The 27678-nt window shown below is 45.8% G+C and overlaps 1 protein-coding gene across 5 annotated transcripts in view; it reads left to right on the top strand.

Annotated features, from left to right (window-relative positions):
• Positions 1-8442: 8442 nt before the first annotated feature.
• Positions 8443-27678, top strand: part of LOC135239535 (PHD finger protein 24-like) — a 37353-nt gene continuing 18117 nt past the window's right edge. The window contains exons 1-2 of one of the 5 annotated variants that reach the window (XM_064308243.1): positions 8443-8848; positions 22837-23261. In XM_064308243.1, coding sequence (XP_064164313.1) covers positions 22839-23261 — 423 coding nt within the window. In that variant the 5' untranslated portion in view covers positions 8443-8848; positions 22837-22838. The remainder of the gene's footprint in view (positions 8849-22836; positions 23262-27678) is intronic. The other 4 variants (XM_064308245.1, XM_064308241.1, XM_064308244.1 and 1 more) reach the window with 4 other exon arrangements.

Raw genomic sequence — 27678 nt, 5'->3', positions numbered from 1 at the left:
GGAAAATGATGTTGCTTATTTTTAGGAGGGACTGCAGAAGACTCTGCTTCCAAGCCTAAAGTTTCACCTAATGCCATTTTACACATTCAAATCCCTATAACACGGTGCAACAACAAAATAGGTAAATGGTTTGTAGCAACAATAAAATAAATAACAGTATTGTTATAAACCACTTATCTATATTGTTGTTAATAATCTATAATGCGTTTATGAATGCTTTGTCAAGCATTTATAAGCAGATAACATTATAATGTAAATGTTATAATGTATAACTAGTGCAATGTATAAGTAAAGTTGCGATACATGGTAAAACAACCCTACACATGACTGATTGACCTCACCCTATTATTAAAGATTTGTTATTTGAAAAAAAAATGAGTTGTGATTTTATCATTGTTATTGTTATTATTATTACAAAAATAAGATTAGGAAATATTCCCATTCACTGCCAGGACGGTTAAAAGGATCACAGTCTAAAAATAAGAATCTAATATTTTGGAGGATTCAGCCTAGACAGACCGCCAATGTTCATTTTTGTTTACTTTAAAAACATAATTTGTCTTCCATTAACTAAAACCAAGACTTGTTTTTAATTTGGAATAGTGCCAAGATTCAATTAACTTTTGTCTTTGACCTAGTCTTTAACTCGATTAAAACTCACTCCTCATGTTTTACCTTTTTAAAAATTAATTTCCGTTTGCTTGTGTCATCACGGAAATCTATGACTGTGAAGAGATTAAAGCTAACAGGAGCGTTTAACTGAATGCTGAAGACGAACGCTCACAGAACACTGACGTGGCTCCTTGGCTTTCAGGCTTCGGTTTTTGGCCAGCCGCCGTTCAGGAGCGGCCATTTTATTTAACCTGAAACAGGAAGCTTACAGGAGAGAGATAAAAGCATAAAGATGTGCCGGTCACTGTCAGAGAGCCGACCAATCACAGGCAGCCCATTTCCCTTCGGCTAAAACACTTCCTCCGCTCCACGCGTCAGCTCGGCTGTTCATGAAAAGCAAATACATTTTTAATCGGGGCTGTCCACTGCAAATGAATTATTCACGCAGTCTATTTGTTCAGATATGACTGCATTAGACCACTGTTGATGGGACTGTGGGACACTGGAGGATTTGGTGAAGATAATCACACGTCATCAGCACACGCGGGACTCAAACCTGGGTCATTCAAAGCACCCCAATCAAGCATGCTTCCTCACTCCCGAGAGAGGCCCTGATTGGCTGTTCCTCTCTGATTGGTTTTTGCATTCCCGTTTGGAATGTTCACAATGGACTCTGGCATTCAGAGAGAAAAAGGGTCAGAGTCCCCGACAGAATAATCAGATCCCTTCAGTGAGCCTCCCACTCTGTTTTTATGTCATCATCTTTTAACGAGGATGTGAGAACCATTTATATACATACCATGTGTTGTAAATAATGACGGTGCACAATCTGGCAAAAACAAAACATTGTAATTTCATGTAGCTGCAGTGTGTCATATCTTACTAACCAAATGTTATATAATAGATACTGTCTGCTTTTCCAATACCATGAACAGGACTTGTCATTAGTCCATGAGTGAATAGTCAAAATCGCAATCCTGTTCTTTAAACATAATCGAGAAGTGGAACATTTCTTTAGTGAACAGGAGAGAACCACAAGCGGGAATGCTGTCTCCAGAACAGGATGCGGTCTCCAGAACAGTTATTTGTAAAATAATGCATATATATATTGGGTATATTGTACAAACATACGTTTTTTACCTTTGTATTCCATTGGTAGTATCATGGAAGCACTAATATTATATTATATTCACTACACTAAAAACAGCAGGGCTCCTCCAACATGAAAGGCTCAGCATCAAAGCTTAGAATTTGTAATCCAAAGAACATAATTTCAGTCCATTTAAAAAGTGCACTGCAATCAATTACTTACAATTTTGTAGTTGGACAAGCCTTACCATTTTTTTCTTGTATGCTTTGAAAGATATAGGCAAAGCTCAAAAACAACAACACCTCAAAGAATTCCATTTTAAGGAATAGACCGTTGAGTTCTGGAAACCCCCTTCTTCCCTCACCCCACTTCAAAAGAGGACACATCATCTTCATCTGGAGAGCGGAGAGCGTCCATTACTAACAGCGCTATCAAATATTAAACCCCGAAGGAGACTTATGGGATTTTGCCCTTGTTAAGAAGTGAAATTTTCCTGTAAACACTACTTAGTTCTGACGTTTGACAGATGGTCATGAGGGGGGAATGTGAGCTGGACCTCTCCCTCCCTCCTGCCTAATGCGTTTTCCATTAATTATTCCTGCAAACTTTTACAGGCTCCTGTTCCAAGAGGGTAATCATTTCTGAAGTGGCGTCCTGATAAATTAAAGATGCTCGTTTTTTTTAATGTGAAGAGGAGTGATCTACTCCAGCCTTTTTTATATACTCCAATTAAGGTGCCAAAGTGGGTTTTCTTTTTTTTTTTTGGACAGGGAAGCTTCACGTGAATCCGGCTTTTATGGACACACAAAACATTTGTGGCAGGAGGGGGGTGTTTGTGCAGTGCCCCGGGACCTTTCCATAGCACCGTCCCCGATAGCATCACCTCCAGCTCTGGAAAGTATGTGGAAAGCATGAGGGTGTAGAGACACTGTGAAAGTTGGAGACAGGTAGATGCCCAGCTCCCCTGGGTATTAATGGCAGCAAGGTTGGCTCCATTTTCAGTGCAGAATGGCAGTCTGTGTTCATCCCTCTTACCGTTTTCATACCACAGGGTCACACAAAATTCTCTCCAAACACTTTCCACAGCAAAACACCAGGACTGACTCATAACATGGAGTCACCGACAGAATATGATTGGCTAGTGCTCAGTCCCCATTCTCCCATGAGTACTGTGTCTCCCACCCCCCTCTCCTCCAATCAGAATGCAGTATTCTTATTTCCTTCCAGTGCTGATAATGAAGGAAAACTGATGACTACACAGGCACATTCATCTTAAACGTGCCTTTTTTTTTCTTTTTTTTTTAAGCTCTTCACTTGTGAAGTTATTGAATTCTCTCTTTTAAAGAGGTCATATTAATAAGCACCTGAGGTACAAGGAGCTGCGTTTATTTTCATGAATACCCCCTAACAAGTTTAGCTCTGAGGATAAACACACCTATCCATATTCTGTATGGGCTGCATTTTACCACTTTTTTCATACATTTGGCTGCAAAAGGGGAGTTAATTAAGGAGTGAGTTGGAGGGAACACCATGCAAAAATAAAATGCAAATATTACCCTGAGTACCCTGATAAACCAAAGAATCAGCGATAATCGCTTTAATTACATTTATTTTATATGGTAAAAACCTTAAAAGTACAAAAGCGTGAATTGCTGGTGACAGGCGAGCACGTTTTCAGCACAGCGCTGGGTTTTTGTTCTCATTGTCCCGATGTGTCATTTTTTGTTATAATAGAGGACAAAGAAAACAAGGAAGACAAAAGCCCCCTCATTAGTGCTCCCAGGTAAGTCGTATCTCTGAAAAGCACAGGGTTCTCCCCACGCAGGGAAGAGGCAAACCGGACAAGCTCTCTATTCACAGGCGAGGACCAGCGAAGAGCCATCGGGTCACTGCTCACCGGCTCAGGCTAAATGAGGTGATGTTCTTGAATAAGAATTGAATGAGTCCAATGAGAACAGAATCAATTTCATCTGAGAGGACGGCTCAGCAGAATGGGGGACAATTATCAGCGGTCTTTGTGCAATTGCACAGAACAAAGAACGCAGGATCGACGTGTTGAAATGTCATGTTTTTTTTCTTCAGAGAAATTATATTGTTGAATTAATAACCGACTCTTCATAAAAAAACTCATTTTGCAACAGGAGATAAGCCTGGAAGCAGAAAGACCAGGTCACATCAAACATCCTAAAGATAAATCTTAATTCCACTACAGTCTCTCTCCTAATATTACAATCACTCCATCATGAGGAAACATTGAAGATGTGTTCATACATATATTATACATATGTACTTATGTTCTTTTATTAAGATTGATTGAAGTTGTATCCAGATGTCATCAGATGCAAAGTCATAAGTAATAGATTGGCATCCAGTGGTTGTTTTATAATTCAGTCCAGGTTGCATATTGAGGAATACGTAATTTATCTTTAATATTTAATAATTCATCTTTATATCTTTAATATTTTACAACCACATCTTAACATTTCAGTGAATGACATTGATGGAGCTAAGTTGTTTAATTTAAGACAAGATGCATTCCTCAAAATGAAGCAGGTGCCAGACAGTGTTATTTAATATCACCTAAACTGCATTCAGCTGCGACTGCTTCACATCTTTTACAGGTGGGCCCAATCTCCTGTTCTCTTCTGATTGATACACTCGGACAAGAGGGTATTTTCATAATATCACTGCCAACCCATACACCTCTCCCACACACTCGCACATGCTCGCACACGCACGTACGCGCACACACACACACACATTACATTACATTTACATTACAGGCATTTAGCAGACGCTCTTATCCAGAGCGACGTACAACAAGTGCATTGGTTCACGATGTAGAGGTGCAAAAGAAACACTAGAGTGAAGTAAGGATCGTAGTGCCAGAAGTGACGACATCGATCAGGACTCCAACCCTGTAGAGTAAGCTGTTCAGCAAACAAGAATCCTACAAAGTACAAACTAGCACTGGAATCACATTTGCCTAATCAGACAAAAACAACAATCCTGCCAAATACACTAACGTAATCATATTATCCTAACTAGGTACAGTGAGCTAAACTATAGGCTAGGGAGGGGTGGGGAGAGGTGCAGCCTGAAGAGATGAGTCTTCAGTCTGCGCTTGAAGGTGGTAAGATTCTCTGTTGTTCTGACCGCCACGGGGAGGTCATTCCACCAGCGAGGGGCCAGGACAGACAGCAGACGGGAGTGGGAAGTACAGACGCGAAGAGGGCGAGGTGCCAAGCGTCCAGAGGTGGCAGAACGGAGAGGTCTGGCTGGTGTGTAGGGTCTGATGATCCTCTGGATGTACCCTGGTGCTGACCCCTTAGCTGCCTGGTATGCAAGCACCAAGGTCTTAAATTTGATGCGAGCCATAACAGGCAGCCAGTGGAGGTCAGTGAGAAGGGGGGTGACATGGGAATGTCTGGGGATCGCTGAACCATGTTTATCAGCAAATCAGTTCAAAACAGCCCCAGATCCCAAAAGTGTGATTTATATATTTCTTTGTTCAAATCCCCATTTGCTATCCCCTTAACAATCAACTTTCTTGAATTGGGATCAAGACCATCAACCTTGTCAGGTTTCTTCAATGCTTCCTCTCATTATAGCCCACATAGAGAGGTGTTTCACTCTGGAATGATGGTGGGCAAGCTCAGTGGATTGACTTTGCACTCAAAACCCTCTCATTACTGGAACATCAATCAATCCATGTACAAACGCCATAAGGCAAAACTGAGAGGCCGTCGAATGCTCAGCCACACCCCCCGCCTGACCTCTCTGCCAATCAGGTCAAGCAAGCGAAGAAACCTGTTGCCCCATCTCGAAAAGCGGCTTGGACACCGATTTGCCGAGGCGGCCAATGGGACGAGTCGCCGAGACGCTACGCGTCACTTTCACGCACAACGATCTCAAAAAAACCACCGCATCCGAGAAATGTATCAGTTAATAATTTTAGCAATAAATGGCTTGAATGGAAAGACTCTGGCAGCAAAGGCAGCCATTAATCAGACTGTTGGCAGGGGAGCGAATAGCCATTAGGGGCAACACAACCGTTCCAGCAGAACAACAGCTTCTAAATGTGGAGAAATGGCTCTGCACACTGCCCTTTGCTGCCAGCCCCATTCAACATTTAAAACACACTGAATCTCAGGGCTTCACTGGGAAAGGAACCCATCTTAAATAAGTTATGTTCACATTCATTAAAGATGGTTGCAATGTTCATGATCAAGGCCTTTGGTTTTTCCCAGATTTTTAAAAGCTTTTTCTTTTTCATATTCCCTTGCTGTATGAAAGTGGTAAATGTGTGGGCATTTCCAACATCTATTTAACTGCGTAAAGACTGCTCAGTGTGATCACTGATTTGCATAGAGAAAAACAAAGAATGGATCAAAACAGGGTGTTTGTTGCCACTGACAAAAAAAAAAGTTTAATTCGGTTCTGCGTTTTGTTTTTTTAGTTTATTTTGCAAGCATAATAAATCACAGGTGCTCTGCGATTAATTCTTCTGACAGAATATCTAAACACCGTGAAATATGCCTCAGTGGTAGAAGGCATTGTGAAATACTCTAAAAGACTCATGGTTGATCTTAAGAAGCTGAGTGTGTTTGCCTCAGGCAGTGAAAGATACATAACGGAGTGCACCGGGTTCTCTGTTTCGATTTTTGGAAAAGCAGAATTCATGAAATTGAAATGGAGGTCACACGATGAACAAACAAACACAGACTAAGGAAAAACGCTGGATTAATGCATTTTATAAATTCTTTGAACTTACACACCAAAAAAAAAGAAGAATAATAGTCCAAGATAATAATAATAAAAATAATCCACGTGCCTGCGAGTGGGATGGTGCTGTCCGAGGTCCTGCACCCTGTCTGTGAGTGGGATGGTGCTGTCCGAGGTCCTGCACCCTGTCTGTGAGTGGGGCTGGTGCTGTCCAAGGTCCTGCACCCTGTCTGTGAGTGGGGCCGGCGCTGTCCAAGGTCCTGCACCCTGTCTGTGAGTGGGGCCGGTGCTGTCCGAGGTCCTGCACCCTGTCTGTGAGTGGGATGGTGCTGTCCAAGGTCCTGCACCCTGTCTGTGAGTGGGATGGTGCTGTCCAAGGTCCTGCACCCTGTCTGTGAGTGGGGCCGGTGCTGTCCGAGGTCCTGCACTCACTGAAGCACCTGTGGTGCTGGACGGACAGCAAAGCTATCCCCCCCATAAGAGAAATGTAGCTTGCAAAACTAAAATTTTTCCCAAAAAAAAAAAAAAAAAACTACAACTACTTTTAAAAAAATAATTCTAAAAAAAATAATCCAAAAATCTGCATGAAACAAGTGTGAGCAATATCTTATTTTTGCATGTAGGGAAAATCACTATACAGCTCAGTGGGGAGAACCAGCAATGTGTGGCAATTGGCAGTTGACTGTTGGCAACAATAGAGAAGAAGTGTGCTTCTCCCCAATCAGAATTAGAGATAAGAGAGTTTGTGCTTGGGGAAAAAACTAGGGCCAAAATTGCGTGGTATTTAACTACACCTTAAAAAGCCCAAAAAAATTAATTAATGGGATGGACGACATTGCACCTAGATTCTTCCAGAATCCTCCCACAACCATGCGCAAGTCCCAGTCACTGTGGCCCCCATCTCCCCCCATATTTCTTGAATGACTCAATTAATGATCTTTATTGTCATTACACTCAGGTACAATGAAATTTCGCATGGCTTCTTTGCTTTCATTCTTCCTATTCTGTCCATCTGGAGAGTTTCTGTGGAACACCGTTACCTCTGACCCTCACAAAAAAAAAAAAACACATCCCAGACACACCATCCTCCGGTGCCTAACGATTTCAAATCAAATTTCCTGTTACCGGATAAGTGGCCCGTTTCTCTGCAGTCCCTGCTCTGACAGACAGCGGTAAATGAACAAACGGGGAGATCCGCGGTGCGCGGGAACTTTCCATTTAACGGCCGCATCCTAACGGCCTGTGGGGACCGCTGGACCGGTGTTAGGTGTTTACCCCGCAATCCTTACTGCGCAATCTCAGATCTAACCTGGCGGAATAAGGTGTCACTCTCTGCTAGAATTCGGACTCAGTCACCCGCACAGTAATTAATCACGACATGCATTTCCGGGGCTGACGATGTGCGTAAGATCTGTTACACAGCCAATGCACTTCAATATTATGACAATTTATAAAGGCCTGCCATGTAATCTTTTAAATGTTTTTATACATATACTTCTAATGGATTAGGTCATGTGGTTTTCTTATTAAAACGAGGATTTTGACTAGAGGCTTCTGAATGCTTTATTTGGGTTTTGTTTGTGTGTGCTTGTGTGTGTGTGTTTAATAGTGTAATTTCATATTTATGGACTTATAATTTGGCTGTAATATTTTGTCGATAATAAATAAACGATTAAAGCTTTTAATTCTAATAAGCACCACAGTGTTCACTCCAAATTAAACTGCAATTTGTAAAAAGTTTGATTACTTCGTTGATTTCGCCGTTGATTACTTTGGGTAAATTTACCTAAACCAGAAAACCACAACATCCTGAATTCACGCATATTTTAAAATTATTCAAGTTCTCCACTGAAATGGAGAGCTGGAATAATTTTTCCATTGGTGTTGCTTACACACCGACGATTTTAAGTTTAAAAGAAACCAGCACGCGGAACGTTATTGGTGTTTCGCAGCACGAACGTCATTTTCTTCAGAAGTGCAGCGTCCAATGGAGACGACCTGCTGTTCAGAGTGGGTACAAGTTACCGAGAACGCATTAGAGCGCAGCAGTGTATTGGGAAGACTCATAAGGCTTCTAGTAGTCTTTGCTATTTGTAAACCGAGATATTTGTTTTCCGAATACACGCGTGTCTTTCCTGTTACAGAAGATTTTTGTGTATCCGGAAGACCGCACAGTAACCGCAAGCTTGCTACCCACTCAAGGCAGGTACTGCTTTCAGCACCGGAGCTATCCAAGCCGCGCGGCTGTCAATCGTAAACCGTCAAGATAAAGTGCGTCCTCCGAACTAGACAAGGGCGAAGTGACTGTCACGCACAAACAGGAAACAAAAATACTCCGATAATCAGAAGAGTTGCAATGCTATACATATACATTTAAGGGAAAGGAAATCAACTCCCGAAGTGCTCTCCGGTTCCATCCAGGTAGGTGACGCTTCACATTTATGCCGCGGAGGTATGGGACCTTCGTTGCGGCTTAGCACATTTGCATACTGTTTGTTTCTATTAAGATGTCATTGTGTGGATCTGTATGTTATGATTTACGTGGATCAGACGATGTTCAGTAATAAATGTAAAGCTATGGCCAGCATTTCACTGACTTGAAATGCTTCTCCACTGCAGCTAAAATGAGTCCGTCATGTCACTGTCATATCAACCAATAACTTATGAGTACATACGTACAGTATGAATTTGGTTCTTTTACAAGCAAATAAACGGGCATACGTCTACATATTTCCGTGTGTTGTGGTGGCCAGGTCGCGCGCAGCGTATCCTATATCATCAGGATTTGAGGCAGCGTTTTCACACTGCTGGCACGCGCTGACCACTTCACGACTTCGGGACGTATTTGCTTCGGCCGGCCGATGTAGCCTTACCCCTGCTAAAATTTGAAATGGTGTCAGTACTGCGATCTTTAAATTGAATTCCATGGAGAAAAAAAAAGGGGGGGGGGGGGGCTGATCTCTCATCACAGTCAAATTTCTTATGGCTACTTAAACCTGCATACTGTTGCACTGTTGATAGACAGACAAATCGATTGATTAATTCCCTCATTCGTCAAGCAAACAATCAGTGTGCACAATAACTTCCAAGAGAGCAATCTGATTAGCAGTGGCGAGCAATGGATGGAAAGATAACGCATTCAACATGTGTTTTAAAAAAACAAGTGTGCGCAGAAAATAATGAAATATTGAAGTCAATACAGTGTTCCCAGCGTGTTCAAACTAAGATGACAAGAAATTCAGTTTAATTTCTAGTGTTTCATATAGATGCTAAATATGCTTAAATGTGTTTCATTTGACAGGTGGAATTGGTCTAAGGTTCTTAAAACGTTATAATGTCCAACATTAACGACGATAGAGAAACTAGAGTGCATAACAATAATTTCACATCACAAAATTGAACTGTCAAAAACTCGTTCGCATTACGAAGAACAAGGTTCGTAAAATACAATTAAAAACGGCGTCAATTTATTGTCGACCAATTAAAGCAATTTAAATGAAGATACTGTCAACTTACATAGACTACTCCTTGATAGGTAGACTGCCCGAGAAGTTGTATTTACGCAGATAACCACAGTTGTTGACCGTTTACGGTTAATTGGGTATAAAACAGTTCATCTCACTATGCAGTAAAAGCAAACATATGAAAGTGATTTACTAACTTGCCATGGTAACCAGATACAAACCTTGATGTTGCGTGCAGCGGGAGAATATTGTCACATGGGAGTACCGTGGCTAACAGCAATCAAAGAAAATAAAATGTTGCTATTTGTGTTGCATATTTGTTGTTGTTAGATTTACATTATTTTCTGCAAGTGTGTGCCGTGTGTGCGTGTGCGAGTGTGCGCAAGCGTGTATTTGTGCATGTACGTAACTATGCATATAGTTACATACATATTGTGCTGTAAGGCGTTTGTGTCTAAAGCATTTAAAGACACCCCCACACACACATTTGCATCCCCTGCTCACTGCTGAATGGCCGCAGCACTCATTGTTAAGTTACTCAATAACAGCAGGAAACGAGGAGCCGCGCCCACACGCCCACGAGCTGAATTCTTATTCATTATCCGTGCAGGAGCCCTCGCGCCCGCCCGCGCAACGGCGCCACATTCACACGGTGCTTTTTGGCCCGTACCGCCGTGCACTTTGGCTGGCGCGCGCACTCTCGCTTCTTGGCAGGAGCTGAATAAAGACGGAGGCTCCCTGTTAAAGATGCATTTACATTCAAATGTGCCCCCCCCCCCCCCCCACAGAGCATGCCTCCCATGACAGGGTGATGCTCTCGAGTGCAGAATTCCCACCCTCTTTTTACAGAGAGATGTTGACAGCTTTTGTTCCCATATTATTATTTTATAAACAGCACAGAAATGCGTACGCAGTTATATAAGCAAGCAAGGTAGAGCCAATTTCAGGAATTGAGCCCGCAACTCCAATGTTCTAAGCTTGAATCCATTGGGGCACAGCAATCGTTCCTCTGAGCACAGCACTAAACCAAATTAAATATCAGGCTGTATAAATCTGTATGCAAAAGAACACAAACATTGTAAGGTGTTCTGTATAAGACTGCTAAATGGCTAAAATGTAACACAAATACCCATATGTTCACTCACAATACCAGAGGGGTATATTGACTGAATGAAAAGGTCTTTCTTCAAAGCAAAGCTGAGCTTGAGAACAGGAAATAGATTTTGTTTCCAGTGCTCTGCAAACACACAAATTCACGCTCCACGGATACATTTTTGAAAGTAGCATTTTTCTCAATATGTGGACGGTGATGTTCATTTCAAGGTGTTGACCTTTTGTTTTGTTTTTGTAATTATAGCAGAAAATGGGTGAGAAAATGAAAGGTACTGACGAGAATCAATAAACTAGAGGAGGAAGTTTGCTGTGCGAATGCAGAGACCTCCTGAACTCTGATAGGCACAGGAGCAGCGTCTGGTTAAATACACAATGCTGGAAAATGAAGGCCATATCACAGAACCTGGTGCGTTGGCTTATAACTGCATCATGAAGATGCCTTACCTGTGATCCATCCTAAATCAAAAGACGCATTCACAGAATTCCACCCGGAATAAAGCGCGCCCCCCCCCCCCAAAAAAAAAAGTGAAAAACTTCAAAACAAGTCTTGACACCGAAGCTGAGAGCATACAATAAAGCATTCAGGATCCCTGAGCAGTTGACAAACAGCAGTGTGCACAGGGGACGGAAGAGGACAGGAGCCTGCCGAGGCGTTTCTGTGCTCTGACGTCAGAGCAAACAGCAGTGAGCACAGGGGACGGAAGAGGACAGGAGTCCACAGAGGCGTTTCTGTGCTCTGACGTCAGAGCGAACAGCAGTGTGCACAGGGGACGGAAGAGGACAGGAGACCACAGAGGCGTTTCTGTACTCTGACGTCAGAGCTAACAGCAGTGAGCGCCCTAACGGAGCATGTCTCCGACCCTCTGCATCCGTAGGAAAGGGCTGGCAAGCGCAGCGCTGCACTGAAAACAGACGCGCTTCTTTCTGTTCACTCTCCTCTCCCACACAATAGCAGTGTCATGTTCTATTTGCTCATTTTATTCCACTTTTTTCTCGGTTCTGGAAAACAGCCTGCACCACAGGGACACCACCAGGCCTAAAACCATGCCTCAGTCAGAATCCACTACAGGCAGAACGTGCTACAGTCAGAATCTGCTACAGGCAGAACGCGCTACAGTCAGAATCTGCTACAGTCAGAACGCGCTACAGGCAGAACGCGCTACAGTCAGAATCTGCATTGTGTGATCCAGGACCCTTGTGTCTCTCTGCGATTCTTATAAAGCAGTAGGGCTATGTCAGTGGCCTTACCCATCAAACCCAGCTCTGGCACGGAAATAATTCCACTATGAAACCGCGATCTACAGGCATAGGCAACGAGATCGCTGCGTTCAGAAACAAACTGTCACAAGCGAAATGTGTTTTGGGATCCCCACTGCATTCAAATAAAATCAGTTTTATTTGTATGGTGCTTCTTTCAGAAAACTGCCCCAAAGATGCTTTACAGAGTGGCAGAAGAGAGCAAACACCAGGCCTGAACCCCCTAATAGCAAGCACATGATAAACACTCCTAATGGGGAGAAAATTCCTCAAATCTCCACTGGCCAGCCTGGTGTAAAGCAGGGGAAGAATGGATGTAGCAGAAATGTAATAAGGGATCTATCACAGCAAATAAGGTGGGATGAGAAGGTAACAGTTGAGGTAATAAACTAGCTGCAGTAATAGAAGTCCAAATGGTGTAGTTCAGTATAGGGGAGTTCAGAGGGACAGGGTGAAACCTCTGGAGCTCCAGGCTGGAGTCGAGGTACGGGCACGAAGGAGGGGAGAACACACTGAAGCCAATTCAACTGCACATCATCATTAGTGGAGGATGTTTGTGTGTGTGTGTGTGTGTGTGTGTCTGTCTGTCTGTCTGTCTGACAGACTGTAATTACCTGTGTTGCATGTATAAGGACTCTCTTTCCAAACCTCATATATTAATTGCTAATGTTTGAGTCCAAGAACATCAGAGTATTTTGCGTTTTACCACAATTAGTAGCAACTAATCTGATTCCACAGGGCAGGCAACGCAAAGTGACAGCATCCAAGCACAAAAGTTTCCATTACACTGCGTCACTCCCGGGGAATCTGATTGGGGGGGTAAAGCGATACCTGTCTGGGGCCCTTTGACCTCGCCATGCCCATGGGGGCCCATGGGGGCCCATGTGACCAGCCTCGGTGGGACGGTCTCTGGCGTGTTTGGACACCGCCTCATTACGGGCCCCCACGCCGGGGTCCTGTCAGTCACACGGGGGCCCTCTCCCTGACGGATTAAAGCCGGAGTCGTGCGGGTGGTGATAGCTTTCCCCCGACAGGCCCCCGCCCCCCCCCACACAGGCCCCATGCCACACAGCCCCACGCCACACAGACCCCCCCCCCCACACAGGACCTCCATTAAACGGTGATTTAAGCCCAAGGAGGTCTCTGCTCCCCAAAGCAATATCACGGGAGCAAATGGACTCCCATTCATCTCCGGGACAGATCTCTGTTCCAGGCAGTAAATGATGGCGTTTGCGTTCGGCCAAGTGGAGTATTAATCGAGGTTCGCTGCCAGATCCATAAAAGTTCTAGCAGCCAGGGAACGTTCAAAGAAATATACTGTATACACACTATAGACAGCAATAAAAACAAAACATACACCAAATCGTGTCACGTTTTGTTTTATATAGGCTTGAGTGCTTTCATTTTTCAAAAGAGGCCATCAAGAATTACATCTTTTGAGTGCTCTTTGTTCAACCACTTTGGCAACAACACAGTTTTACATAAAAAGCTAGAATTATGCCAGAAGCTTTAAAGCTTTTCTGCCACAACCTGTCATCTACATTTAAATGCTGCTGGATGCTTCTTAGGGGGGAAAACGTAACCCATCATTAGAGGAATCAAAGCCGTTGTGGGGGAGGAGAGGACATGTTAGTCTGTACAGGGGCTGTTCCGTTCACCATGGCCTTTAAATGCTCTTTTTCCCTTCTCTTCTGGGCCCAAGACAAAGCTAAACTTTTCACTGATACTGTAGTTCCATGGATTGGAACACACGTGAAAACTTAATGTAGGCATGACTCATCATCATCATTATCATCATCATCATCAGCAACACCCTTGTCATCAAGATCACGTTTCCTTTCTTTCTACTCAAAGCATTAATTTCAGAACAATTTCCGCTTTAGTAATCCATTAATCCACTGAACAGAAAATAGTTGTTCGTTTCAAAAATGGATAAAAAACAAGATATCCCCTGCACAAACAGTTCTTCCCCCCAACCCCTCCCACCCCCCACCCCCCCAAAAAGCTCTCCCACATCAACCAATTCACTCCTGTTTAAATTCAGTACATATCCAGATAATCTGGCAGACGTACCCAGTATGGAACACTGAGGAGTGATCAGGCTGGATCTGAGGAGAATGGCAGCAGTGTTGTTCTGTGGCTGCAAACAGCGCTGTGTGCTTGCAGTGCAGACAGCACACCTCAGGGGCACCCCCTCCTTCCCCAATGTTACAGGAACTACGCCAAATACATATCCACCTAGTGAGTCAGGCTAAACTCAAATTTTATAAGTCTAAAAAACAAACGCTACCATTCTGCCTGATCAGGCCTTCTGTGTATTACAGTGCGCACTATGTAAAACTTTACATTACCCCAACGGTGCCTCCCAGGCCACAGCGTGCATCATAACATGAATACCCCAAAAGGTGATTTCCCTTCTCCCTTTCTAACCTCCCCCCTACCCCCCCACCCCACGCAATTAAGCAGAAAAACAGCCAGGTCCCTCTCATGCATATTTGAGAAAAGACATTCATACAGAACGATTTAACGATCTGATTTAATTGCTCCAGCTTCCCATAGTCAAAAAATAAATAAATAAATGAATAAAGGAACAAGCACTGGGGGAAAATAGTCCCTTCACTGGCATTTATGATATAATTATTATTATAATTAGAAATAGATTATTTCAATTTAAAACATAAACCAAGTAATTTTAATCAACTACGTGATCGTTCACAAGGTCAGGAAATCATACAAGCACTGAAATAAATTATAGATCACATATTTCCAGGTGTCATTACTGTGGTTTCGAGAGCTTTCCAGAACAGCGAACAGATCTTCGTACTCCCACTCCCATCTGGTGCCACATCAGGCACAAGAAGGTTCCAAATGTTGTTAATCATCCAGTTAATCTGTGATTTCCTCCATGGCCAACCTAAATTTTGTTCTGCAAACACATTAAAGATCCTACCAATGGTCAGCAAAACAGAAAACCGAGCAGGTAAACAAACAAAAAAAAGAAGATATCAGTTAATTTAATCACCTACAAAAAAACATTTCATGATATAAAAATGTAAAAATGGTTTCCCTGATTCTTAGCCTTGAACAAGGGAGGCTGGGAAATGTATGAATGAGCTGCTGATGCAGTGTGTTGAAACCTGTTTGCCTAGAAATCTTACAAAATAAAAATCTTATCTTTATAATCAAGATCCCTGTATTCTTCTGAACCGGAGATCTTCTCATCTACTCAGCTAATTACATGAGGGATTATACAAGTTCCGGCCACAGACTCTCTCTCATACCCGCATCAATTAAGCACACTGCTTCTCAGGCACCTTTCAAAATTAAATCCTTTATTGTTTCTTTATTTGATTGGCAACCCCACCATTAACCAGAGTGAATTAAACAGCTCACATCAGGCAACGCCGTCCATTTACAAAGCTGCATGCATAACGAAGTACCTGAGACAAAGTACCTCAGGGGTACGATGCAAGCAGCTCTGAATTAAGGAGACACCGCTCGCTTTCATGCAGTCTTCGAATGAATGAACGAACGAATGAATCATTGCATTTATATAGCACTTCCCTGAACGCTCAAAGTGCTTTACAGTGATGAGTGGGAACTCACCTCACCCACCACCAATGTGTAGCACCCAGCTGGGTGATGTACGGCAGCCATTTTGCACCAGAACGCTCACCACCCATTAGCTAAGCTGGAGAGGGAGAGAACATTTTTTAGCCAATTAAATCAACATAATATTTCACGATTTAAGTGGAAAAATGGTTTAGGTGGCAAGTTTGAGAGAGCCAGGTTGGGAATTTAGCCAGGACACCGGGGAACCCCCTACTCTTTGCAACAAATGTCATGGGGTCTTTACTGACTACAGTGAGTCAGGACCTCGGTTTAACGTCTCATCCGAAAGACGGCATCTCCTACAGCACAGTGTCCCCGTCACTGCACTGGGGCATTGGGGTTTATTTTACCAGATAGTAGATTGCCCCCTGCTGGCTGACCAACACCACTTCCAGCAGCAACATAGCTTTCCCAGGAGGTCCCACATCCAAGTACTAACCAAGCCCACACTTGCTTAGCTTCAGCCATTTGACAGGAGCAGGGTGCATGGTGGGATGGCTGCTGGCTGCTTTATTTCGAGAGCAGCGACTCTGACTGATCCCCCTGCTTTGCATCTACTTAAAAAATGCTATTTTGACAATCCGTAGGAAATTTGGGAAAAAAAAGCCACCAAAACTCATTAGCAGTCTCTGCGTTGCCTGTAATCTTGCACTGTGTAGCAGTCAGAGAGACAGCACTGAAACGAGGTGCAGCGAACAGCACCAGCACCTCACAGCGAGAAGGTCCTGGGTTCGAACCCGGCCGGGACCTTTCTGTGTGGAGTTTTCCCCTTTCTGTGTGGAGTCTGCATGCTTTCCCCTTTCTGTGTGGAGTCTGCATGCTTTCCCCTTTCTGTGTGGAGTCTGCATGCTTTCCCCTTTCTGTGTGGAGTCTGCATGCTTTCCCCTTTCTGTGTGGAGTTTTCCCCTTTCTGTGTGGAGTTTGCATGCTTTCCCCTTTCTGTGTGGAGTCTGCATGCTTTCCCCTTTCTGTGTGGAGTTTTCCCCTTTCTGTGTGGAGTCTGCATGCTTTCCCCTTTCTGTGTGGAGTTTTCCCCTTCTGTGTGGAGTCTGCGTTTCCCCTTTCTGTGTGGAGTCTGCACGCTTTCCCCTTTCTGTGTGGAGTCTGCATGCTTTCCCCTTTCTGTGTGGAGTCTGCATGCTTTCCCTTTCTGTGTGGAGTTTTCCCCTTTCTGTGTGGAGTCTGCATGCTTTCCCCTTTCTGTGTGGAGTTTTCCCCTTTCTGTGTGGAGTCTGCATGCTTTCCCCTTTCTGTGTGGAGTCTGCGCGTTTTCCCCTTTCTGTGTGGAGTCTGCATGCTTTCCCCTTTCTGTGTGGAGTCTGCATGCTTTCCCCTTTCTGTGTGGAGTCTGCATGCTTTCCCCTTTCTGTGTGGAGTCTGCACGCTTTCCCCTTTCTGTGTGGAGTCTGCATGCTTTCCCCTTTCTGTGTGGAGTCTGCATGCTTTCCCCTTTCTGTGTGGAGTTTGCGCGTTTTCCCATTTCTGTGTGGAGTTTGCACGTTTTCCCCTTTCTGTGTGGAGTTTGCACGTTTTCCCCTTTCTGTGTGGAGTCTGCATGCTTTCCCCTTTCTGTGTGGAGTCTGCATGCTTTCCCCTTTCTGTGTGGAGTCTGCACGTTTTCCCCTTTCTGTGTGGAGTCTGCATGCTTTCCCCTTTCTGTGTGGAGTCTGCATGCTTTCCCCGTGTCCATGTGTGTTTCTGCCAGGTACTCTAGTTTCCTCCCACAGTCCGAAAACATGCAGGTTTTTGGCTACCTGGAGACTCTAAATTCTCCTTGGGGTATGTGCGTGTGAGCGAATGGTGTGTGTCCTATGATGGCCTGGCGACCTGTCCAGAGTGTACTCCTGCCTCTCGCCCTCCCGACCCTAACCAGGAAGCAAGCGGTTTAGAAAACGGACGAATGAACGGACTTAACTATCCCTCGTCTAGACCCGATAGCGGATAAATCGAACCTCGTGTGACGAACAGCACGCGGCAGATTTTACGTCACTGCTGACATTCTGAAGGGCTGATTCTGAAACGCGTTCGCAGATGCGGCGAGCTCACTGAAAATATCACCCAGCCACCAGATGGTTTTCCTTTAAGCGTATTTTTTGTGAGAATTCGTGATAATTTCAGGGGAGGGACAGAGAGAGACAGCTGCTGCATAGGAGGTGGAGGGGGCTTTTCTTTGGGGAAAGAGGGGCAGCAGTGTAGTATAATGGGTAAGGAGCTATATCCAGCTGTATAAATATATGCAAAGTAAATGCTGTGTAAAAGTTGTGTAAGTTGCTCTGGATAAGAGCATCTAAAAGCCTGTAATGTAAGATGGCAGAATTCCCCCCTTTGAAGATTACAGGCATCGCTAAAAAGGTTCCCCCTGACCCAAGGAGCCATATTTTATGCAAGTTTTTTAAAGTGAAGGTGACTTTTTAATCAGGTTAAATATTAGTTTGTAAATCCAGCACCGATCCACATCGGCCTGAGGGTAGGAACATAGGGGCTTTGATGGATTACAGCGAATACATTAAAAACAGAGCACAGATTCACATTATTAATGGTCTAATCCAAATCAAAGTCTAAGCACATACATACTCTTGGCGATTATATTTTGGTCACACTTGAAATAGCAAGAGACTGCATACGCCTTGCAGGCACCGTAATAATGAAACTTGCCTTGAAACTGATGGTAAATACTGTGCAACACCCGCAGAATTACATTCCTGATTAATGATAATAAAAAGGTAGGATCAGGCAGGAGCCAGGGAGTTAGTGGTTATGGATAGCACTGGGATCTTGGGTTAAAGTTAGAGACAGGCTGAGATATTAACGGGACTACAAACTCTGCTTCTCACATTTAGCATTTTCCACGTTCATTCCCTATTTTATCCCATTGATTAACAGCAGTTGAGACTTCCAAGGTAAAGATTAAATATAATAATTAGTATATTTCTATACAGTAAACCGTGTGCTCCAGCAGAAAATTCTCTTTTCACACACAGGATGAATATTATCTACAATTAAATGAACCATCTTTAAAACACAGGGAGCACTCAGATACCCAGTTGAGAGAATTAAAAAATAAGTTCAGGGGAAACTAAAATATCAGTGCTGCAAATGTATATTGCATTAAATAGACTTCCAATTTAACCATCTGAAGAAACTCTAGAAGCCTTTATATTTGATCAGTGCTCCCTGATTTCAACCAATCAAAAGCACCTTTTTTTGTAATGTCATACATGTACTGTAGCTAGCATCAAGTTAAAGGACCATACTGGTAATTCGGATGTTAAGCACATTTACTAAAAATGTTGTGTAATTTACACTGCTGAAAAAACTATTTGCAAAGTATACAGCAGCTTTTTAGATTTTTAAATTTGCTAGAGTATCAAAGAGTACAAAATCAACTTGCAGTGACTTGATAGGTAATCCATTATTATGAAAATTGTTTTGTCAAAGTTATTTATTAGCACAGTAACGCTTTTTAAAGCGTGAATTTATGCGATAACTAGCCTGGTTAACTCCCAAGTAGGGACCTCAGCATTTTTTCCAGTCTGGAATGGTCAGGGAACAGCATTAATCCTGACTCTGAAGTATTCTTTGATTGGATGAGCAAGGCCAGACTAAAAATACAGGATGGAACTTTCAACCAATCAATGACATTTTCTGCAATCACATTAGTCAGTCACAACACATTTCCTGGAGAGACCACCACAACAAAATGTCTCCCTGCCAGAAAGTAGCCCATGGAGAAAAGACAGTTTAACTAACAAAATTCAAACATCCATGACTTCTTAACCCCAGTGTGATTGTTGGCAAGAAATGTGTAGTAAATGGGCTTTAAGATCGAAAAATACCAGTATGGTCCTGCAAAGCACAGCCTTGCAGAAGCTGCTTGATGAAGAACACCTCGGTCGAAACAGGGCTGGGCGATATATGGCAGTGATAATTAGTGATTGTGGCAAAATAGTAAGGTTAGATCGAAATACAGCGCCACGCTGCAAACTGATGGCACTGGTCGAACAGTCATGCATTTCTTTTGGTCGTCCGGCTACACTTTCTTGTTTCTAATTATACCTGAAGCGTTACTAAACAGCTAAAGAGGCTGTGCAAAATGCTTCCGGAGAAAAAACGTAACTGCTGTTACCTACTGGGTGTTGACAGCCAAGACAGCCAATCAGCAGCAAGGCTATTGCACAAGATAATTATCACTTTCAGCAGACTCATTCCATCCATTCATTAATCTTCTTTTGAATGAAAAATTGTTTCTGCTATTTTTCCCCCACATTCCTGGAATGCATTCTGTGGCTCCAAACGCACTGCTGCGCAGTCACAGCCAGGAGACCTCGCTGCGCAGTCACTGCCAGGAGACCTCGCTGCGGCAGTCACAGCCAGGAGACCTCGCTGCGCAGTCACACCCAGGAGACCTCGCTGCGCAGTCACTGCCAGGAGACCTCGCTGCGCAGTCACAGCCAGGAGACCTCGCTGCGGCAGTCATGCCAGGAGACCTGCGCTGCGCATGTCACGCCAGGGAACCTCGCCGCGCAGTCACCCGCCAGGAGACCTCGCCGCGCAGTCACTGCCAGGAGACCTCGCCGCGCAGTCACGCAGGAGACCTCGTGCGAGTCATGCCGGAGACCTCGCTGCGCAGTCACTGCCAGGGACTCGCTGCGCATCCTGCCAATGCACCTCGTGCGCATCAGCAGGAGACTCACTGCGATCGCTGCCAGGAGACCTCGCTGCGCAGTCGCAGCCAGGAGACCTCGCTGCGCAGTCACAGCCAGGAGACCTCGCTGCGCAGTCACTGCCAGGAGACCTCGCTGCGCAGTCGCAGCCAGGAGACCTCGCTGCGCAGTCACTGCCAGGAGACCTCGCTGCGCAGTCACAGCCAGGAGACCTCGCTGCGCAGTCACTGCCAGGAGACCTCGCTGCGGCAGTCATGCCAGCCGAGGACACGCGCGATTCATCGCCACACGATTGGTCGCTGCCAAATTAAAACACTCCGCCAGCGTGCGAATCGTGTGAACCCTGGGCCCGCAGCCCGGCTGACGCCTGCCAATCACGCGCGCCGTTATTAAAAGCCTCCGCCGGAGCGCGAGCAGAGAGCATCATGGGTAGGGATTAATCGCCCCCGGAGATGCCAGCCCGCTCCTCTTCATTAGCTCCCACACAGGCGACTCAGGGCCCCTGTTATACCCTCATAATTAAACAATGCCCCGTCTATCCCACTCTGGAGGGAAGCTCAATGTGATATGAGGGGAGAGAGAGAGGGAGGGAGGGAGGGAGAGGGAGAGAGAGAGCATCAGACAGCCTTGGTGGGGGGGGGGGCGACTGAGGAAGTCCATTAACCCCCCGCCCCCGAGCAGACAAACCTGATGCCACCTGAGAGGTAGAAGCAGAGGAAATCTTGTTGTGAGACTGAACCCCAGATCAGATTAAGGCCTGTCACGCACGGAGCTGCAGCCACCCAGCAGCTATTTTCAGTACTGAGCGCCGAGGTGATGACACTCGGCCGGGCCCGGTGTTGGGTCGTTGGGTCTGTTTTGGGTTTCTTTGACCGTGTGGAGAGGCGTAACCGTCGTGTCGCAGAGGACACGGCGGAAACGAGACGAGGCCGCGGTGTTTCAGAGCAGAGCGGCCGACCGGCGTTTCTCACGACGATGACGCGGAACGAGCAGTCTGCTGGCGCTCTACGCGGAACGAGCAGTCTGCTGGCGCTCTACGCGGAACGAGCAGTCTGCTGGCGCTCTACGCGGAACGAGCAGTCTGCTGGCGCTCTACGCGGAACGAGCAGTCTGCTGGCGCTCTACGCGGAACGAGCAGTCTGCTGGCGCTCTACGCGGAACGAGCAGTCTGCTGGCGCTCTACGCGCAACGAGCAGTCTGCTGGCGCTCTACGCGCAACGAGCAGTCTGCTGGTGCTCTACGCGCAACGAGCAGTCTGCTGGCGCTCTACGCGGAACAAGCAGTCTGCTGGCGCTCTACGCGCACCTCCCACACACATGCCCCAGGCACACACGTGGGCGAGACACCCCAAAAACAGTGCAGCCCAGATCCATCTCCATCCTGCGGGCATATTTCACACTGTAAAGTGGTACTTCAGCTCTGGGTTTCCTCCAAGCTAATTCTCCCATTGAACTCAACAGGAAAATGATCATGGCTGAACACCCCTGCATAAGTACCCCCTCCACAGCGTGAGCCTCGAGGGCTGGATGCTAATGCTAATGTTCTCGACCAATGAGCCGGCCTTGTACTCTGCGCTGTACCAGAATGCACTGCACTGCTGAAAGTCCGCTGAGATGCATTTAAAGGGCCTAATGTGAGCTCTGCACTAAAGAAAGCCAGAGAAGAAACAATTCTGTAAGACAGGGTGGGTCAGAATTTCATCCAGGCAATAATGCCCTCGATCAGCACTTCCAAAAAAGAATTAGGTAAAGGGCGTTTTACCAGTTACTGATACGAGGGAGGTGCACTTACTTTTACCCACAGGGATATTAAATGTCTGATGATTTCTTTCATTGAGTATATAATAGGAAATTTGTAACTTATTGTGTTACTTCCTATATCATATTTTACCTGTACTATAACTTGTGTGATGTGATGATCAAATTTCCTTCCTTCCTTCCAAATGTGGAAGCATAACCTCCTCTCTCTCTCTCCACAGTCATGGGCGTCCGCATGTCCCAGAAGCATAACCTCCTCTCTCTCTCTCCCTACAGCCATGGGCGTCCTCATGTCCAGGAAGCATAACCTCCTCTCTCTCTCCCTACAGCCATGGGCGTCCTCATGTCCCAGAAGCATAACCTCCTCTCTCTCTCCAGTCATGGGCGTTCTCATGTCCCAGAAGCTTAACCTCCTCTCTCTCTCTCCCCACAGTCATGGGCGTCCTCATGTCCCAGAAGCATGACCTCCTCTCTCTCTCTCCCCACAGTCATCGGCGTCCTCAGTCCCAGAAGCATAACCTCCCCTCTCTCTCTCCCCACAGCCATGGGCGTGCTCATGTCCAGGAAGCAGCAGGTGGAGAAGGTGCAGAAGTGCAACACGGTGATTTCGGCGTTTAAGGAGGGGCTACGGGACCGCCCGGCTCCGCCCAGCCACGCGGACGAGCCCGCGGGGGGCGTGGCCAGGGGAGCAGACTCCGCCCCCTGGCCTCGCAGGACGACGGAGGAGAACGAGCCGAAGGAGGAGGGGGGAAACCCCAAGCCCTCCAGTGCGCAGCAGCCCTCGGCCCCGCCCAAGGAAGAGGCCAGGGCCAATCAGGAGTCCTGGTCCCGACTGCGCGACGGAAAAGGGGTGGAGCCTGAGGAGATGGACAGGATGAATCAGCTGACGCCCCCTGCTTTCGTTCGGCCGAAGAAGGATGCCAAGGATGAGCAGCCCCTGGAGGTGGACCTCAGCCAGAGAGAGCAGGTGGGTGATGTGAATGAAGTAAACGGCCAAATGTGTAAACCTTCGGACTTCACTTAAAGCCGCCTAATGTGAAGGAAAGCAATTTATAGTCAAATAAATCATGCGGAAGCTTAGAGGACACCCAAAAATACACAGGAGGGAGCAGGACAGCCAGACCACGGCTGCTGTTTCGGGCCACAGAGTTAGCCTCTGCTAATTCATCTTAGCGTTTCACACTAAAGAACTGGAGAGCCAATCGGAATACAATACGCACAATATATCAGCGCTGCTGACGGGGCCTACTGCCCAAGGCCCTGCCCATACCCCCGCCTCACTGCCCAAACTCATTAGTGACAACCGTGAATCAATCACTCCGGGCCTGAATCCGGAGACTTCCGTGTGCTCGATAATTAGGCCGCCCGGCCGGGCCGGGGTCCACGCCGCGCCCCGCTGGCTCGCGCTCCCCGTGCTGACATTAATGAAGCGCTGCTGCACAGACACGGACGTCCAGCAAACCAGCCGCACAAACGAGCCTCGCTCCCAGCTTCCAGAGGAGCTTCCTGCGGTTGAGCGGAGAGAGAGAGAGCGGCTGAGGGGCGCGAGGGTGCGGCCGCCAGATCTGCCCAAAGCGACGCGCTGACCTGAAACTAGCCGAGGGAACTGAGCTGAGCACCCAAGCGCAGCAGCCGCCTGTTCCAATTTAAACGGCTAAATTTGCGGGTGAGACCTCCAATTAAGTTCGCACCGCAAGCACGAATTGGCAATGCATTTAAATGACAACAACCTTTATGCAAGCAATTTGAAATTCAGAACTTGTACATTTTTGAGGTTTGGTAATTTTGGAAACAAATCAATGGAATTTTGCCCGGCCCTGAATTCCATTAGAGACCAGCTGCGCAAAGAAAAATCTACTATATCCGCCTGAGAACCGGCAGTTTAAGCATTAAAATGTTTTTGACCTAACACATGACAAAAACATGTCGCAGTGAAAATATTTTCAAAAATATTTTTTTTATTTAATGTCCCTGGTAGTGTGAGGTTCAGCACACTGGTTCTAGAGATTAAGACCAGAGACTCATGCCCCCTAGAGGAGATAAAAATAACTGCGGGGTCATATCAGGATAAGCAAGACGTCCCAGTAGCAGATGGCTTGTGTCCACCAAATAAGTACATAATCTGTATTTGTGCCCCCCTGGGTTTGGGCCGGGGGTGTCTAGAGAGCCGAGCCATGTGCAGTTCTCTACCCCCCCCCCCCACTGCTCAGACACGACGGACTCTCTCCTGTGCACTCCACACACACACACACACACACACGCGTATAAACACACACACACACACATGCAGGCAGGCACGCATGCACGCACGCACACACACAAACAAACAGACAGACAGACAGACATGCACGGACATGCACACACATGCATGCACGCACACACAAACATGGATACACACACATTCATGCACACACACACGTGCGCGTATGTGCACACACAAAGACACACACAGACATGTACATGCACACACACACGCACACACACACACACACACACGCACGCACAAATGCTCCAGGGGCTGATTAATTTGGGCTCTTCCGAACAGTCAGTTTTCAGGGCATCTCGCCTGGCAGCGCTGCAGACTTCTCCTGCTCACGATTCAGCAGGCAGGCTGACTGCAGCTGCACTGCGCAACTTCTCCTCGTGTCCCAAAATTAGCGGCACACATCAGCACAGGCACCCCGTCATGCTCACGTCCCCTCCACAGCCCACCGAGCTGGGAAAAATGTATTCTCAGAGACAGCCAGGGCAGGCAGGCAGGCAGCCGTGTCTGGATTTGGCTAAGACACAGCCCCTGACACTGAGCCTTGTTTGAAATGATGGATTTTGTGGTCAGACAGTGGCTGACCCTAAAAACATCTTTGGGGTATAAGTAGAAGAACACTACACTGCTGTTACAGCTGGAAAGTGACCACATATTAATAAAATGATGTCTAACCATTTTCTCTGTGAGGCACAAAAACAGGCACATAGTCAGACAGATGTGCATGCACACACACACACATATGCATTCACACACAAACAAATGTACACACGCACACACAGACACATACAAAGAGACACACAAACAGACAGACACACACACACAAGATCCATTTATTCTTGGAAACTGCTCTCTGCATTTAAGGTCATACAATGTCAGTTACTGAAAAGACTCCTCTTAATCTAAAAGAAATCATAATGACTTGTATATTGTACAGTGTCTAAACTTTCATTTCATATATGAAAGGGGAGAACTGCAATTGCGGACCTGGGGGAGAGCATGGTTGTAAGAAAATGATCGGATATATTTCTGGGGGGGTGGGGGGCCAGGCACAACATGCTGAGGGGACAGACACCCCCCCCCCCCATAAACGGCAGTGCAGTACATAGCAAGCAGCAGTAGTATGTGTATATACGGTCTGCAGTAACAGTAGCAAGGCCAGCGGCAGTAGTATGTATATTATACCAGGCTGTCTACTTTCATTGCCCCCCTGATTTAGCTGTGGAATGTGTGGCCTGACACTGATACTTACCAGTCATTTAATCGCGGGAGCAAACGGCCTAATTCACAGGTCCCTTAAGTGAATTAATTCACCTTTATTTCAGAGAGCGACTTTGAAGCATTGCTGCTTAATGTAGCTGCTGCGTTTATGTCAAGTAATTAACTTTATATTGCGGACCAAATAACTTGGGTGGATTCACTAAGGAAAATACAGAGCAGTGTTCAGCCTGCTTATTCAGCAACAGCTGGAAAATGTTACTGTAGCAGCACCATATTAACGAGTGATTTACACGGGCGCAAATCAAGTTACCGTGCAACCACTGGCAAATGGTCTGTGAGCACAGCTCAGTTTTTGATGACGTTTAAACCATCAAATCATTCAAGTTTTTGCCGTGCATGCATACTAGCGTCAAAATCTAATGTCACACTGACGTCAAACCCAGGTCATAGGGCATCTTCTGATGGAGGGTGATGCCGGGTTTCCACGGATGGACTGCGGGGCGGGAAAAAAAGCTCACAAGATCTCAACAAGACATGGAAGAGATGAGAGGGGCTGAGTCAGAGAACTCGGACTTCCTGCCGCTCACGATGGTCAGGCTGGCTGAAACGTTTCCCAGGACCAAAGGTGACATGGGCGCTACGATGCCAATCTAGTCAGGTCAGAGACGCCGCCAAGGAGTGCCATGCCAACAGATTCCAGTTCTCCAGGAGTGACAGGGCACTGAAACCTTAGCTGTGGCTGCAGGCTAGAATGTGTGGAAAGGCTCTAAACGGATCGTTCTCACGTACGTGTGTGCGTTTGTTTGTTTGTTCAGCAGCAGTTAGATGATCTTACGGCTGGAAAAAAGAGCCAAGATGTTTTTCTCGAAGCGGTGTCAGTGGGAAGTAGAAGAATATGTACATGAGACTGAATCAATCTGGAATGAGACTGGTGTAAAGCTTGACATAAACACTCATTTGAACGAAGAGCACATCACCAGAAAGCTTGTTGCCTTGTCTTCAGCAAGCAGTAAACTGATGTATTGTATAAAAGTACTGCACATCTCTCTCCATGCTGCATATAATGGATAGTGCTTTATCACACGATCCTTTCAAACACAGAGATGTCATTTCCTTGACGGTGGCAAGCAATGGCAAATAGAACAAGTCAAACCATAAGAGCAAATATAAATACTCTAGAGTAATACACAAAAACCCATAAAGAAGCGAACAGTAGTATTCCTGGGGATGAAAAGCTTTGTAGAAAACATAACCAGCCAAGCAGAAGAGGTGGGACAAAATGGTGGACAAAAAACCTCAGGCGTACCTGCCGGTCCAGGACAAGCGAAGCCACACATCCTCCAACAAGATCACCTGGCATCGCTCCCCTCTCCCACAATCGGTCGCTTACGAGGATAACAGAATTCTAAATTCACACGGTCTAATCTGATTGGTTATCGCACCACGTTCCCCGTCCTTCCGGTCGCCCCACCAGCTTGCCTCGCATCGTCAGCTATCCCAGCATGCCTTGCGGACGTGAAGAATCGTTATTTGGAAATGGATTGAAAACAGCAGTTCATGTGAGAGCAACAAACGAGTCTGTCAGGATCGATCCTGTACAGGCGATTATCAGCCACTCTCTGCATTACTGAGGAGTAGGACATGTATCGAATCATGGTTTTTTAAAGTGTAATAATAAATAACTGCTCCATGGGGTTTATAGGCAAACCTCCGTCTAATTTTTTCTTTTCTTTAATTGTGTCCAATTGTACGCCATCACTGATATCTAATGGTTCTGGAAGAGACAATAATAAATAAAAAAAGAACAAAAATTTGAAAACGTTGCAGAAATGCCAGTCCAGCTGGCGCAGTCCAGGTGTGAAGCCGTACGTACGCTAGTCTCGCTCCTGTCTCCGCAGCA

Source organism: Anguilla rostrata, chromosome 14, assembly GCF_018555375.3.
Source record: "Anguilla rostrata isolate EN2019 chromosome 14, ASM1855537v3, whole genome shotgun sequence".
Lineage (NCBI taxonomy): Eukaryota > Metazoa > Chordata > Actinopteri > Anguilliformes > Anguillidae > Anguilla > Anguilla rostrata.
This window is presented reverse-complemented; position numbering and strand designations above follow the sequence as displayed.